We start from the raw sequence: 16225 nt of genomic DNA on the forward strand, positions 1-16225 counted from the left end.
ATGTTGTTGTTGTTGTTTTTAAATTGGGATTTAAAAAAATGCAATAGGAATAGACTGTGGTTGAATGTTACTGTTAATACTGATGTGTGTGTATATATGTTTTTTTCCCTATATAACTATTAATCCTGATTCCAGGGCTTGAATGCTGCCTTGTTCTATGAGAATAAGGATCCCCGCACTTTTGTTTCTCTTGTACCTACCTCTGCTCACACAGGGGATGGCATGGGAAGTCTGATAGCTCTTCTCGTTGAGCTAACGCAAACTATGCTGACCAAGAGACTGGCTGAGTGTCAGGAGCTGAGAGCTCAAGTCATGGAGGTAATTCAGCAGCTATTCTTGGAAATGCATTTAGAAATTCCTCCCTTCCCTGCCCCCTTCTTCCTGGTTTGAAAAAAAAAAAAAAGTATTTGAAGAGCTTAAAAATGGAGTAACTTTTTTCCCCCCCTTTCATTCAGGTTAAAGCACTGCCAGGTATGGGCACTACCATAGATGTTATTTTGATTAACGGACGCTTGAAAGAAGGAGACACCATTATTGTTCCTGGGGTAGAAGGTCCTATAGTAACACAGATTAGAGGCCTTCTGCTGCCTCCCCCTATGAAGGAGCTACGAGTTAAGGTATGGAAACCAGTTAGTGTATTGACATTTAGAGAAAATACAGAACCAGGGAAAAATAAAAAATCAAGTTTATAAAAAATGAAAATGTAGTAGGGTGTCATTATATGAGCAATGTCTTGGGATGACTTAGAGGGGAAGACAGTGCACAGCTGGTGTTTTTGCGAATGTACTTGCATATACCTGTTGGTGTGTCTGTTACAACAATGGCAAGGGAGAGGATCGAGGAGTTGTGTTGCAATGAGGATTAAGATGTGTACGCTTTAATGAGGAATTCGAGCATGTGGCTACATCTGAGAGGGAGATACCCATACAAAATAGAAACTGGAGTGTATTAGTGCAGTGACTTCTGAGCTAAGGTGTGTATTATTAGTAAAAGTGAGTTTTAAATAACAAAAATAATATTCACTTAGATTTGAGAAAATGAACATGTGAGTTTCTGCAGCATCTGCAGCCTTTTGTCATTTTCAAGAGTTGTTGGAGGTTTTGCTGCCCTGGTCTTAACCTGGGGAGAGACACTGAATTTGAGATCCTGCCTGTATTGCTTTCCATGAAAGGAGGAGGAGAGGCACAGAAATGAAAGGCTATAAATACAATTCAAAGATGATGAAAAGAATTGCTCTGTGTGTTTGTTTTTTCTTGCTTAAAAGGGAAGGCATAAGTGTCTGAACAGATTTTGCTTAAGGCAAAAAAACCCATGCAGATAACCTAGGTGAATGTAATAGGACAGGCCTTAAAGGTTTGGTTTAGAGGTGGAAAAACTAGTACTGGGGTCCTAATCTAAGGCTGTAACAATTGTGGTGTGCTTCATTTCATTGGAGAACCGAGTCCCTGCAGGCCACTGTAGTACTCGGTGTTTGAGTTCTTTCCTGCAAACTTAGATACTCTCGTGAAGTCATACTAATTATTGCTGCAGCCTGGGTTGAGGTTGGCGTTCTCTCTCTGCTGTGGTGAGCCCCTGTTGTGAGTCTGTCGTGGCCTCAGGGGTGCTGAAGGAGGCGGTATTGATGTTGAGGTAGAATCTGAGCAAGAGTTTCTTGGCCTTCTTCAAACAGGAAGATGAGACACACTTGCCACTTGTGTGTGTGGGACTCTAATGGAGCTGTGGGGTAGGACAGTGGCCTTGGAGAATCTAAGTCAGGCTTCCTGCTCTGGAGCACAGCTTTGCAGTAATAACTCAATAATAGCTGGAGAGGGTGAGAGAAAAATTGAGTTTACGCTTAGGTTATGTTCTCTGCTTTATTGGATGCTGTTGAGCATAGTATGGTACCACAAGAAATGAATTCAAAGCATTTCCATCTATTTGCGTGCCTTTATTTAAAGCAGAAGATAAACTGGTACGTGATACTCATCTGAGACTGTGACATTTTTTTGTGGGACTGAATAGCAATGTAACATCACAGGTTCCCGTCAACAAGATTTTCAGACGAATTTCTGCACTTTGGTGGAAGATGGAATATAGGATGGCAGCACCAAGGAGGATGCTGGATTTGGGAACCTTTAGCTGGGGAAGTGGGTCTAGAGGAGCTGGATGTTTTGAAGCAGACAGTGAGGATACATTTCAGTTCAGCTGGTCCCTGGGGAATTGTCATTCTTGCAATAAGACCGAAGTTTTGGGATGGGGGGGCTAAAGAATAGAGGCTTGCAGGAACAAAGTGCTTACTGAGGCAGGAAGCTGCCTTGCAGTTTCAAGAGAAGGATGAAACATCTCCTAAACAAAACAAATGAAGAAACAAACCAGAAAAATTCCTCTAACATTGATTTAAAGCTCTTCAGAAATGACTGCTTCTGTGATCTCTTAGAGCCATGCCCTGTGTGGGGAGAGATCTTTGAGGTTCCCCTGGGTGGGGAGGAGCACTTGGGAATTGGAGCATGGAACTCCATACATGAGGAGGCTGAACAGGATGCCCCGGTGCGGGGATGAGACAGCTCTTCCTGCTTGGAGCCTTGGGCTGTGTCAGCTCAGCTGTAGTTGAGCTGTCAGCATCTTCTCCTGCTTCTCTATGGGGCTGATTTTTCTTTTTCTTTTTTTATTTTTTCAATGAGCAGGTTCCTATCATTGCTTGCTCTTTTCTATTATGTGTATTCCTTTTTGGCCTTCTCCTCTGTTTTTAGTCGATTCTGCTTGCCCTGCCTGCCTCATGAGGTGCGGTAGAGGCCAGGTATCTGATGAGAGAGGAACTTGCAGACTGAAACACGCACACCAGGAATGCAAAGTAGAGAAGATCACCAAAGAAAGATGGGAGCTGCTAGATTTCACTGTTGTGTTCTCTTCTGTGCTTGCGGGTGTCAGGTTCTTCAGGTGCTGTGTGTTGCTGCGTAGCATCTGCATGAACTCTTTGCTAGTGTGTATTTTCCTTTTCAGAACCAGTACGAAAAGCACAAAGAAGTTGTTGCTGCTCAAGGTGTGAAGATTCTTGGGAAAGACTTGGAAAAGACACTGGCTGGTTTGCCGTTGCTTGTAGCTTATAAAGAGGATGAAATACCAGTCCTCAAGGTGAGATGGCCAATGTGGAAGTGAGACACTTGAACTTGGAGTTAACTGAGCTCTCTGGTGATGAAGCTCATTCAAATTCAAATGTTGAGAGCTCAGTATGCAAGTAACCTGCTTGTTTTGGTTGTCTTTTAAAAACTGTTACAATAACATGCTGTGTGTCCATGTGAAACAGATGTTTTCACTATCCTGACCTTTAGCTTTTCCCCCAATATTTTGCTGAGGTGTCTCTGGTGCTAGAATAAGGTTTGAAAACAGGCATCGTAGCATAGTTTGACTATATGTTAATTACTGATTTGGTATTTGCAGTAATTTTTGCATATATTTCAATTACATTATATTAGGCAAACATCTGCTAGTGGAGTTCTTCAAACTATCATAATTGCAAAGCTTCTCTGAAAGCAGCAAAATGGCCTTGCTGCTCCTGCATCTTCTGTTCTGTACCTGGGCACAAAGAGTGTTCAGAATCCCGGCCAGCTCAGGTTTTAGGAGCGGCAGCTTTTATTGCTGATCCTCAGGCAATCAAAGTTACTGCCACACACCATGGGAGGTGTGCTCGCTCAGTCTCACCAGCAGAAACGTACAGGGCTGGGGAGAGCAATGCGTAATCTGCGGGGAAATGCTGCTGAGTCCCAAGATGGGCATCTCCTTTGTGTTACGTGATCACCTTCTTGCAAAATCCTCAAGTCTAGTTCAGTTGAGACTTTTCTAATGCCAGAAACAAGCAGCAGTGTGTCACAGGGCTGTGTGTGACCTGTACTGCAAGTCTGTCAGTCAGTACCTGTCTGTATGACTGTCACATACTTTCAGCAGCTCATGAACAGAAAGGCTTTCTACCCTGAGGCATAAATGGCAATAGGACTAACTAAAACTTGTTTTTTTTCTCCTTTTTGTTTCCTAAAGGATGAACTAATACATGAACTGAAGCAAACATTGAATGCAATCAAATTAGAAGAGAAAGGTGTTTATGTCCAGGCTTCTACTTTAGGCTCTTTAGAAGCATTACTTGAATTTCTTAAAACATCGGAAGTGCCAGTAAGTACTTCTGTGCTGCATCTGATGTTGTTTCTAAATTTTAGCTAGTAACTGTTTTGTTTTGACTCAGAAAGATTAGTGACTGATCTGTGTGGCTTTCTTCAACAGTATTCAGGAATTAATATAGGTCCTGTCCATAAAAAAGATGTTATGAAGGCATCAGTTATGTTGGAGCACGACCCACAGTAAGTCACTTCTTTGCTTACCATGTCAATAAATGCACGGTGGCGTTTCAGCAAGGCCGCCTCCTCAGCCCTGGTTCAGTGATCTGCCTAGTAAACTCTGACTTATTTTTACTTACAGATACGCAGTCATTCTAGCATTTGATGTGAGGATCGAACGTGACGCACAGGAAATGGCTGATAGTTTAGGAGTTCGAATTTTTAGTGCTGAAATAATTTATCACTTATTTGATGCCTTCACAAAATATAGACAAGACTACAAAAAACAGAAACAAGAGGAATTCAAGTAAGTAAAGACAATCCTGTTCTGGGTGCTTCCCAAATAACAGTGTCTCAATTATTTTGTTATAAATGGAATTGCATTTAACTTCTTGTTTCTATATTATTATTGAGCATGTAGTTCTGGTGGGAAGGAACAAGGAAGAGGACAGGACAATATATTGATGGTTTTCAACAATTCAGTTCTCCAGTCTAATTGTTTACTTCTGGGATTAGGCTTAGTAGGATGAGAGCTGTGAAGCAGTTACAAGGGTTAGCTAAAACTATCATGTAATGGTGGAGTGTTCTTCAGGTTTGCTTTGTGTACTTGGGTTCTGTTTGTAGTTTGTGATAGATGGGTTAGTTTTGCAGAGTTAAGAAAACAAAACTAAAGGGATTTGTATTCTGTTTCATTTTGTGCAGTTCCAGTGTACAGGGCTTAATTCTGACTGCAGTAACATGAATATGCAATCACGTAAGAATTTGTAGGGGCCCAATATTAATTTTTGGAATCTGTGACACAGCAAAGTAAGCGTGGTCAAAATAAATGAAAATGTATTTAATTCCATATATTGATCCTGATTTGTGTAGCTCAGCATTTAAACATATTTGTTCACTTTACAAACAAATCTTGTTCTTGGAGCCCTGGTGATAGGTTGAGGCATAACATCTCTATTCTTATGCTCTTCTGAGATGCTAATTACACTGTAAAATTACTATTCCTTTGGTTTTGGTCTTAGTTGACTGCCTACATCAGTCAAAATAAAATCCATGCCAGCCATTCTTGATTATTGTTCCCTATAGGTCTTGAAGATCAAGTATTGATTAGAATTAGCAAGATTGGAAAAAATTCTTTTTGTACTTGATTTTTCCCCAAGTGATGCTCCTAGAATAAAAGCCCAAGAAATGTGGGAAAAGGCAGAACTGTTGATGTTGTGTACACTGTTGTAGCATCTATTTCAAAATGCCTTTTCTTTGTCATCTTCCAGGCATATAGCAGTGTTTCCTTGCAAGATGAAAATACTCCCTCAGTTCATTTTCAACTCCCGTGACCCAATAGTGATGGGTGTAGTGGTGGAGGCTGGCCAGGTGAAGCAGGGGACGCCCATGTGTGTACCAAGCAAAAATGTAAGTAACCGCCTCTTCCAGTGGATGTTGGATCTGCCTGGTGGCTCCTGGGATGATGCACCAGGAATGCTGCTGTGCCTTTCCCCAGGGTACAGGGTTCTGGTAGGAGATGAGATCCAGGGTTTCAGATCAAGTCTCTTTCTTGCTGTTCTCTGCTGGAAGAGCTGGGTCCTGTAGTGGGGTACAGCCTCTGGGCTGCTTCAGGGCTCTGCCAGGAAGTGAGGCTGGGGGGTGTTTGCCAGTCACCCTCCCTCCTTCTCTCCCCTGCTGCGATTTCTGTATTGCAATATAAAGTAACGAGCAAATTGTCATTACTGGTAGTTAATAAGGGGGGAAGTCAACTCCTGACATTTTAAAAGACCAAACTGATATCCCAGGTAGAACTATAGGTGGTTTGATGTTGCTGCTCTTTTCAGTACACATTCAGTGTGTCTGGCTTTGTCAGCTCTGAGATGGCTGCTCTGGTAGTGCCATACATCGTATCACAGAATGGTTGGGGTTGGAAGGGACCTCTGGAGATCATCTAGTCCAACCCGCCTGCTAAACCAGGGTCACCTAGAGTATGAGTGAGTCTGTATATATAAACAAGAATTTAGAGAAGAGTGCGTGCAGAGGTTTTGTGGACCTGTCTTACAGCTTCTTCATTGTATTGCAGTTTGTTGATATTGGAATAGTTACAAGTATTGAAATAAACCATAAACCAGTGGAGGTTGCAAAAAAAGGCCAAGAAGTATGTGTTAAAATAGAACCTATTCCTGGTGAATCACCTAAAATGTATGGACGACACTTTGAAGCAACAGATATCCTCGTCAGTAAGGTAAAAGCAATCTGCATTTTTGGAGAGGGCTTGTGACATGATGGTAGCTTGCTTGAAGTGGACATGTTGCATGAAGCCTGTAAAACATATACTAGGAACCTTCTATCAGGGACGAACAGACACTTGAAAAGGCTCATAGGTGGCATCACTCAGCTGAGGTTTGCTGTAGCCTTGTTCTGAGGTTTGTAGTAGTGCCCCTCCAGAGGGGCAAGGGAATGATACGCTGCTACAGCTACAACTACCTTGCAGGTTACTACACCTGAGAGGGTAAAAGGGTAAATGAGCTATTTGCATACTGGTGTATGTAGCTGGTGCTCAGAGCAGCACAGCAACCCTGGCAGCATTGTGCAATGAATAGCAGTACTGTAGTTGCTCCAGTTCTGGAACATTGCACTTGGATGAGGAGATGATCACTTGCTCAGTTTTTTGCTGTCAGAGGCAAAGCCACTGATCTCCACATCCCTACCTGCTTTAGTTCTCATGTTGGAGAACACCCCCTGCCACACACATGCTGTGGGCTTGTACCCACCAGGGGCTGTGACAGGGACTGGGAGGTGGTGCTGGTGTGGTGGGCACTGGGGGAAGCGGGGGATCTTCCCAGCTGCAGGTTCTTGCCTTTACTGCACAGGCTGTGAGATGGTCAGTGCTGTGGTGGTCTCTGAAGATCAAGTGAGGGATGTGAGAAGGAGGGAAATGAATGGGATGGGTCATGCAGCAGATTGGTAGCAGAACTGGGATTGGAAGGAGCTTTTCATCAGTTGAATCACTTTCAACACACTAAAAGCTGCCATTATTAACACACATTCATGTTTCTGACGGCTTTGTCTTGTGTATTACAGATCAGCCGTCAGTCCATCGATGCTCTGAAGGACTGGTTCAGGGATGAAATGCAGAAGTCTGACTGGCAGCTTATAGTAGAGCTGAAGAAAGTGTTTGAAATCATCTAGATAACTTTTTACAGCAATGGGGAGGCAGGAATAAACATGCTATTCCTGTTCTAAAAGTTACCAACAAAGTCATATATTGAAGACAGTGTTGGATATGTGTTTGGGAGGAAAATATGTGGATAAAATGTTTTCCATGAGAAACCAAGAAATTTACACTGGTTTGACAGTGGTCAATTTACATGTTCCCATGGTTCCAATGTGCCTGTTCACCTCTCCTACTGCCCTTCCTAATACTGGCTGCTGTTTTAAAGTTTGCCCTTCCTTCTCTTACACCTTCCACCCTCTTTCCCTCCCTTTCTCCAAAATAAAATAAATTGAATTTTTATTACAGAACTAAAGCTCTTTCACTTTTATACTGATGAGATCAGTACTGCAGTATTTGATTAACCAAGCTTCTGCAGACTTTGTGATTCTTGGGACATTTTTGATGTAAGAAGTACTTCTTTATTTATGCATACCTCTTCCCTCGACTCTTTTCCAACATTCTCCTGCTTTGTGCCTATAGAAAATTTTTTTAAATAGGAAATTAGGCAATTGGACATTTCTGTATTTGCTTTGTGTGAAACAATGATGTAAAGCATAGTTGGCCGCCTTTTACTGCTTGTACAGTTCATGAAAGTCAACCTGTAATCATTATAACGCAGAGCCACAAATAAAGGAGATGGACAGAGTAGCCCATTTGTTTTACAGTTTGCTTCAATAAATGTCATTTTCACTTTTTGGGCTGTGACAGACATGGAGATGCCAGAGGGAGCTTTGTCTCTGTGTGGCCGAGTAACAGAGGCATGTTCCAGCAACGGCCTTTCTTCCTCCGGTTTCGCCTGGCTGAGCATGCACCACACATGGTGATGGTGATACTGGTGGTTCATGTCTCTCACCATGTTCCTGAAGTGCCAGATTTGCAGGCCAGGGGTTTAGCAAATCACGGTTCCCGGAAGGGCTCTGCTGAGAGGAGCTTAGATGTGGCATCTCTTCTCCAGCTGCTGCTCGGAGTCCTGGTAAGCACCTGCAAAACGGTTGTCTGCGAGTGGTGACTTTGGAAGCTGCATCAGAGCTGCTGAGCCATCTGATGGGATGGGAATGAACCAGTTTAAGAGGTGCTGGGTTAATGGTGTGTTTGGCCAGAAGTCAGTCTGTAATCACAGCATTTTCCTACCCTTCCTTCCCCTGTGGCTCCCTGCTTAGGGTGACAGCTTGACACCTCTTCCACCAGGTAGTTTCCTGGTAACCTATAGCTCCTGTTGAGAAGAGCTAAACACACACTTGTCAAAAGCACAAGCTGAAACAAAATTGATAATGGTCTTTCACATAGCTGAGATTTTTAGCATTTAAAATATTTACAAGAATATAACTTGCAATAAGGAGTTTTATCAGATTTGTCACTTAGATTCTTTTTTTCTTGTTGGAAAAATCTGAATTTTATAATTGGGATTGTACAGACTCCATTACAAAGGCCAATTTAATAACTTAACTCCTTTGGCAATGGAATTTAACTTACTGGATTTTCTTTTTTTTTTTTTTTTTTTTGGTGTGCTAGACTTCAAACTTACAGAAAAGGTCCTTTTCGATGGTATGGTTGGCATGTGGTGCAAATTCACAGCGCTGGGTGTGTTGGTGGTTTAGAATAGAATGATCACAGTGAAGAGACTGCATTTAATTGTTACAATTTTCTTTTGCAAACTATGCAATCATGGAAAGTACACTAATAAAAGAAGTTCTTAAGAACACAGATGGCATTGTGGTCTTGATGTATTATTTATTTATGTATTTCCTTGAAGTGTGGAAGTGTGTGCTTCCCATAGGCAAAAATCTCTGGGGGGGGAAAAAGGATTGTGTTATTTGTTGCAAGTCACTGTTGTGGAACTTAAAGGCTTTTAGTGAAGGTATATTTTTAAGGAAGCAGATGACTGAATGTAATATTGAAGGGCTCAAAGCAGAGATCACTAAGGGAAAATGAAAATATAATTACACATTACATCAGTTAAGGAATGTGAGTCCTTTTTTCTTTTTTAAGATGCTACTTTCAAGTGTGGCTTGAGCAACACCTGGAAAACCAGTGCTGTGTACCTGAACTGTAACTGGTAAAATACTTGCTTGAATTTCAGCATCTCCATTCCTCTCTGTGAGTAGTTAGCATGCCAGTCTGCTTCAGTAAGAGAAAAAAGAAAAAGCAGCTTTAAAAACAGCAACTCAAGAGGCTCTGAAAGCCCCAAACTAGAAACTAGTGGAAACCTGGACAACTTAAATCAGACAAGCTCTCTCTTTCTGTAGACACACATCTATGAATGGATGCAGCTCTACCAACACATAATCACTCTTGGAAAAAGCACTCTTGACTGGCTGAGGCTGGAAGGGACCTTTTGCAGTTGTTAAGGTCATTAATTAAGATGTTAAACAGGACTGGACCTGTTACTGGCTCTGGGGTTACACTCCAGACTGGGACTGGCCTCTGACAGGCACTTTTCAAGCCACAGCCCTGTCTCTAGCCCTTATATCATCAGCTTGTCTGAGGATGTTACAGAAGGTATTACAAAAAGCCTTATTAAAGAGTCCATCTACTGCCCTCCTCTCATCCATCACCTTGTTGTAGAAGGCTGCCAAGCTGGTATCTCTCCTAGTGTCTGTTACAAGAAAAGCCCAAAACTAGAAATAGCTGTGCCTGCTGGGACCTGTGCTACAGAGCCATCCCTGCTCGAGCTGTTCTGCTGCTAAGCTGTTATGCTTCTGGCTAAACCAGCACTGCAAATCATGTTCCAGGGCTAGCTCCAGGTGGTAGTTCAGCTTCCTACAGTCAGGATTTTGTGGGGTCCTTCTGATTTCCCTTCCCCCCCAGGCATTTTTTTCAGCAATCAAAAAGATTTTTCTTATCACCTGGGCTTCCTACAAGTGATCTTCATTCTTTCAAGGCACCTGAACAGCCTTGCTTTGATGTATTGTATCAAATATTACTATATAGGGCTGGTGTAAATCTGGAAAAGTCAAACTTGCCTAGAACACAAACTGTAGAACTATAAGCATACCCCTCCATACCACAACACAAACTGGGCTTTTTCTTTCAGGTATATACCCACATTTGACAGAATTCTGCTACTCACTACAACCTGTTTTGTTACCATGCATAAAGGAAATGCGCATCACAGGCTGAGGGGAACTACGGTATTTCAGGATAGAGCCACTTTCCACTCTTAAGTAGTAGTAAGACAGAGGACTGACACAGGCTTAAGCAGTGCTTCACATTAGCTACTCCCTAGCTTCTCTACAGTGCTGCCTTTGGGTAGCTGTTTGAATCGCTCCATTTGTTTTCCTCCACCAGCACATATCTCTAGAGGTGACAGTACTGGGAGCTCAGAGAGCAATGACCCTTCAGCTAACACTGTGTGTGCTTTGGGAGTGGCTGGGCCACACCAGTTCCTATCTTCAAAGAATGAAACAGAAAATGAGCTAACAGTCATCCCTTGGCTTACAATCTGTAGTAAGTCAGTCGAGAAGAAACAAAAAGCAGCCAGGTGTGTGTACAGCAGTCTCCTATGCAAGTTGAGGCAGTGTCATGATGTAAAACTTTGTGAAATGAATCAGAGCTGTGGCTGTAATAAGAGGGGCTAGCTACATTGAAACTGAAGCATCACAAAATAGAATCAGTACAAAAATATACATACAGTTCTTTATTAAACAACTGTAAACACTTCACTGTAAAAATCCATAAAACTTTATAAACAAACATTTTGTAAATAGATTCTATACTACAATAAAAGAATTTTAACACAATTATTTACATGCAATACTGACAAATTTGGCACTTTCTGAAAAGAAATGTACAAAACACTTTGTTGTTTAAAAAGAAATTTGAAATTATAAAAACTCAGGGCATTACTATCATGCACTTTGCAAATACCTCACAAGCACTTATGGCACAGCTAGCAGAGAGCTCCAGGCTCTCATCAAGCTCTTTACTACAAGTTCAGATAACTTTTAATGTGCTTCCATAAGTTTGTTGTAAAACTACCTGAACATTGTCAAGAATGAAGTCAAATGCCATATTCCAGACTGATTCCACAGATGACTGCATTAACCTGAAGGGCAAAAAGGAAGAAGAGGAAGAAAATTACTGTTACAGAACCAGTTCTTTTTACAATAACTTTTGGTCTTTATACTGGAAAACAAGATGACAACAGTTCATGATGAATGGCATTTTGATTTTATCTTGGTTAAGCCCTCTCTCCTCAGATATACCAAATCTTATTAATGCCACAGATTCCTTTGCCATTTGGTGGTGAAATTTCTAATGTGAATGGTGTCACACTAATTTGTAAGCATCAGCATTTTGCCAGAGGTGTGACCACTTTGGTGACCTTCTACCAACTCCATACTGAAGAACCAGAAATGGCCAACTTCTGGTTCCTGATATTTCCTTCTTCACCCCAAGACATACCTGCTACTTTTTTTCTTTCAACGAATGCCAAGGTGATTAAGACAATTAAGAGGTTTTGGGGGTGCTCTATTGTGTTTATTGCTAAAAATTGAACTAAATCATGGAGGCCCACAAAGAGGTATGAGCTACCTCTACCATTCAGCAGCTACCAGAAGCAAACTGAGGACATGCCCAAGGAAAACAGAAGCAGCTCTGTACTTTCACAACCCCCTTCCAGATCACTATTACAGGAGAGCAGAGGCTTCCTCCACCTACACCTCTGGAAGACCTAACATCAGTGCCATATAGACAACTGCCTATCATCCAGCTCCTGATTCCTCGTCCCACATTTGTTGCCAGGCTCTGGGGAGACATGCTGCCACCAGTGCAGATCTCACATACAGGGACCAGGAATGGGACAGGATGCTGCTTTCCAAACAAGTTTTTAAAGAATTCACAGCATACTCCAAAACAGTTCACTGCACTGCATGTTTTGCATTTTCTGAGGCGTAAAGACATCCCATAATGCAAAAGCATAGCAAAGTTTTTACACTGCCATAGTCTTTTGGGTGTTAATTAATTCTGTGAAATAAATACTTTACAGATCTAAGATGCAGAAAGCTGAGCTCCATAGTTAACTATCAGTTAGTAAGCAATTTATGAATGGAACTTGGGCCTCCTGGCTCCTGGGAAGAGTAAGTGCAGCATAATAACTACGTAATAAAAATTGATTTAATTGGTTGGAGAGGTGAGAGAGGGCCTGGATACAGGAGAACTGAAATCAGATGAAACAAACAAAAGATCTAAGGTGACATGAAAAATTAATGAAAACAGGATGAAGAAAAGTGACAATGATGACAAAAACTATATCCTTCATCTGGTAACGAAAGACTTTGTAGCAAATACTATTAAACGCTACTATTAATTTTTCACAAATTACCTATCTTATCTGCCCAACTTCTTTTTTTTTAATCCTGTTTTTGTTTTTGAAAAAATATCTATACTCATCAATGGAATATCTAATAAGCTTGTGGCCTCACATTGAACTGTTTAGTGCATAAGTACTAACAAAACCAGTCTAAATGTCACAAGTACAAGCAAATAAGCTACCTTTTCATGTACTTAACAACCAGATCTAACTTTTCCAAATCCTTTTCTTCTATTAGATCAGTACAATACTTCACAACCTGTAGAATGTCTTCTTCCATAGGATCTGTAATAATAAAAAAAAGAGAGAGAAGCTTTCTCTAAGTATACTTAGAATATAATAATAGAATAATTGGAATGTAATAGGAAAGGAATTCTGCAGTGTTAGTGTACCAGGGGCTGACGTGACAATTGCTGTATTCCCATACCTCCCATCACACAGTATCACAGTATGTTTGGGATTGGAAAGGACCTCAAAAGATCATCTAGTCCAATCCCCCTGCTGGAGCAGGAACGCCCAGGTGAGGTCGCACAGGAACACGTCCAGGCGGGTTTTGAATGTCTCCAGAGAAGGAGATTCCACAACCTCCCTGGGCAGCCTGTTCCAGTGTCTGTCACCCTTACTGAGAAGAAGTTTCTTCTCAAATTTAAGTGGAACCTCTTGTGTTCCAGCTTGATCCCATTACCCCTTGTCCTATCATTGTTTGCCACCGAGAAGAGCCTGGCTCCATCCTCATGACACTCACGCTTTATATATTTATAAACATTAATAAGGTCACCCCTCAGTCTCCTCTTCTCCAAACTAAAGAGACTCAGCTCCCTCAGCCTTTCCTCATAAGGAAGATGCTCCACTCCGTTAATCATCTTCATTGCCCTGCGCTGGACTCTCTCCAGCAGTTCCCTGTCCTTCTGGAACTGAGGGGCCCAGAACTGGACACAATATTCCAGATGTGGTCTCACCAGGGCAGAGTAGAGGGGAAGGAGAACATCTCTGGACATACTAACCACCCCCCTTGTAATACACCCCAGGATGCCATTGGCCTTCCTGGCCACAAGGGCACAGTGCTGGCTCATGGTCATCCTGCTGTCCACCAGGACCCCCAGGTCCCTTTCCCCTATGCTGCTCTCTAGTATGTAATTTCCCAACCTATACTGGAACCTGGGGTTGTTCCTGCCCAGATGCAGGACTCTACACCTTCCCTTGTTAAATTTCATTAGGTTATTCCCCACCCAACTCTCCAGCCTGTCCAGGTCTCACTGGATGGCAGCACAGCCTTCTGGCGTGTCAGCCACTCCTCCCAGCTTGGTGCCATCAGCAAACTTGCTGATAGTGCACTCTGTTCCCTCGTCTAAATCGTTAATGAATATATTGAATAATACTGGCCCCAGTACTGACTCCTGAGGCACTCCACTAGATACTGGCCTCCAACTAGACTCCGCACCATTGACTACCACTCTCTGGCTTCTCTCCTTAAGCCATTTTGCAACCCACCTATTGTCTAGACCACACCTCCTCAACTTAGCTGTGAGGATGCTGTGTCAAAGGCTTTACTGAAGTCAAGGCAGACCACATCCACCGCTCTGCCATCATCCATCCACCTTGTTACATCAATATCAGAAGTCGTGTACATAAAAGGACTGCAAGGTCCCAAAATATCTGTCTCATGGACCCCCCCCCTTTTTTTTTTTCTTTGGTAAGAACAAATGACAGCCAAGCTAATATTAACCAAAGGGAAAAGGAACCAGGATTTAGAATGGAATGGCTGTTTTGAAACTCTTAGGAGAACAGCAATGTCCAGGACATAAAGGATCTTACAAGCCAGATTTCCCAAGATATTAAGAAGCTGCTAATTGTTTGACATAAAATTAAAATCCAAATGACAATTTGGCAAGGGTGTTACACTTTTCCACTTAAATCTAGAATTCTTTCCAACAGTGAATTTGAAAAAAACCTGCATTCCTTCACCTCTAAAATGGCATCTTCAAAAAAGTGGAATTCCCTTTTAAGAGCTTTCAACCTAGTGGTTGTAATGTGTTGAACAAAATAAGGAAAACCTCCCACACAAGTAACGTCAAGGCCTAAGACAAGGGCCTGACAAATGGGCTGAAGACAGAGCAGGCAGATTTTAATGACGTTAAGCAAGAAATAGCAGCTGGCACAAATAGAGAATAACAACTGAGCAGGAAGAATCAAGTTACTCCAAGATTGCAAGGCAGTCAGACTTCAAGATTACCATGAAAAATAACCCGTGTAAAGAAGGAATAAAGTACAAAAAGCCTACTAAAACAATAGTTTTCCTTGTGATGTATGCAAGATCGCAACGAGCATGACATCCCATACCTGAAATAGTTGTAATCCATTCTTTCAACAAGGTCTTTACATCATTGAATTCGACAGCTCCAGCGAGGTTGGGTGCTTGTGGCCTAAATGAACCAGGCTGTTCCAGCTGCAGAGCTGATGGGCCTGAAGAATCTGAAGTTGATGGAACTGCTTCTGGCTGTTCCAAATGTAAAAATTGATAATGCTCAGTCTAACAAACATGGTAACGCTGTACACATACATAGATAAGTGTCTAGTAAAGAATCCAGTAAAGAAAATAAGCTGCACGTGGACCAAGTCTAAAGAAATGTACATAGCTTTACTGAAAGGTGTTAGTGTTAAAATTACCTGAGCAGCTGTTCCTTCTTGTTTCAAGAAACCATCTATGAGCTTCTGTGGGCTTCCAGATGTAGCTGGCATGTTTTTTGCAGGGCTACCAACAAGTTTGTTTTTCAAAGGACTCTGAATCTTTTTTACAGGACTGACTGGATTTTTTTTCCTGATTTTTTTCTTATTTTTCACTGTAGCATTCTTCAGGTGTAGTAAAGGATTTTTTGACACTGAAAAACATGGGAATAGCCAGTGGTTGATACATTTAAAATTCAATACTTTTCCATTGAAAGGGGGACTCTATCCTCCATAAAAATCTATGGATCAATTGGAAGAACACAACCTAGATCAAGCAACTTTAACGCTCACATGCCATTTCAGATTTAGGCAATGTTTTAAGTATTTGAAAAGCACTGCTAGACATGAGCATACTCAGAGGATACTAAGCTACTCATAAGCCTTTCCATATCAAGCATTTTAGTGCTTGAATGTGAGCAGCTGGTGAAATCTCAAGTTTACTGGACAAATTGCTTCACCTCAGTCAGAACACTGTCCCACCTAGGCCTCCACCAGCTAAGACATCCCACCAGTGGTTATGAGCAAAACCAGCAGCAAAAAGCCCCCCAAACTGCTTTAATTATGGTTTACCATGGAAATGGCTCTAATTCCATCATGCTAATGTATCTGTATTAGTCTACTGACTATGAAATCAAGGTTTGACTGTAACAATACAGTATTTAACTGGCAATGAACCCAAAGAAATTT

General features: G+C 41.8%; 2 protein-coding genes across 7 annotated transcripts in view; one reads left to right on the forward strand and one right to left on the reverse strand.

The window, feature by feature from the left end:
- The window catches only part of EIF5B (eukaryotic translation initiation factor 5B), a 37773-nt gene extending 28582 nt beyond the window's left edge, over window positions 1-9191 (forward strand). The window contains exons 16-25 of one of the 3 annotated variants that reach the window (XR_013921962.1): window positions 136-318; window positions 456-617; window positions 2980-3111; window positions 4012-4143; window positions 4252-4328; window positions 4447-4611; window positions 5573-5711; window positions 6367-6528; window positions 7368-7904; window positions 8209-9188. Coding sequence is in view for 2 of the 3 variants with exons in the window: in XM_080341622.1 (XP_080197748.1) it covers window positions 136-318; window positions 456-617; window positions 2980-3111; window positions 4012-4143; window positions 4252-4328; window positions 4447-4611; window positions 5573-5711; window positions 6367-6528; window positions 7368-7475 (1260 nt within the window). In the remaining variant the exon portion in view is untranslated. Of the gene's footprint in view, window positions 1-135; window positions 319-455; window positions 618-2979; window positions 3112-4011; window positions 4144-4251; window positions 4329-4446; window positions 4612-5572; window positions 5712-6366; window positions 6529-7367 lie in introns of all 3 variants that reach the window. The other 2 variants (XM_080341622.1, XM_080341623.1) reach the window with 2 other exon arrangements.
- Window positions 9192-11136: 1945 nt separating this feature from the next.
- Window positions 11137-16225, reverse strand: part of REV1 (REV1 DNA directed polymerase) — a 59971-nt gene continuing 54882 nt past the window's right edge. For all 4 annotated transcript variants that reach the window (XM_080340182.1, XM_080340181.1, XM_080340184.1 and 1 more), the window contains 4 exons: window positions 15479-15690; window positions 15152-15308; window positions 12994-13096; window positions 11137-11545 (listed from right to left, as the gene is read on the reverse strand). In XM_080340182.1, coding sequence (XP_080196308.1) covers window positions 11434-11545; window positions 12994-13096; window positions 15152-15308; window positions 15479-15690 — 584 coding nt within the window. In that variant the 3' untranslated portion in view covers window positions 11137-11433. The remainder of the gene's footprint in view (window positions 11546-12993; window positions 13097-15151; window positions 15309-15478; window positions 15691-16225) is intronic.

This window comes from Nesoenas mayeri (assembly GCF_963082525.1).
Source record: "Nesoenas mayeri genome assembly, chromosome: 1".
NCBI classification, from domain to species: Eukaryota; Metazoa; Chordata; class Aves; order Columbiformes; family Columbidae; genus Nesoenas; species Nesoenas mayeri.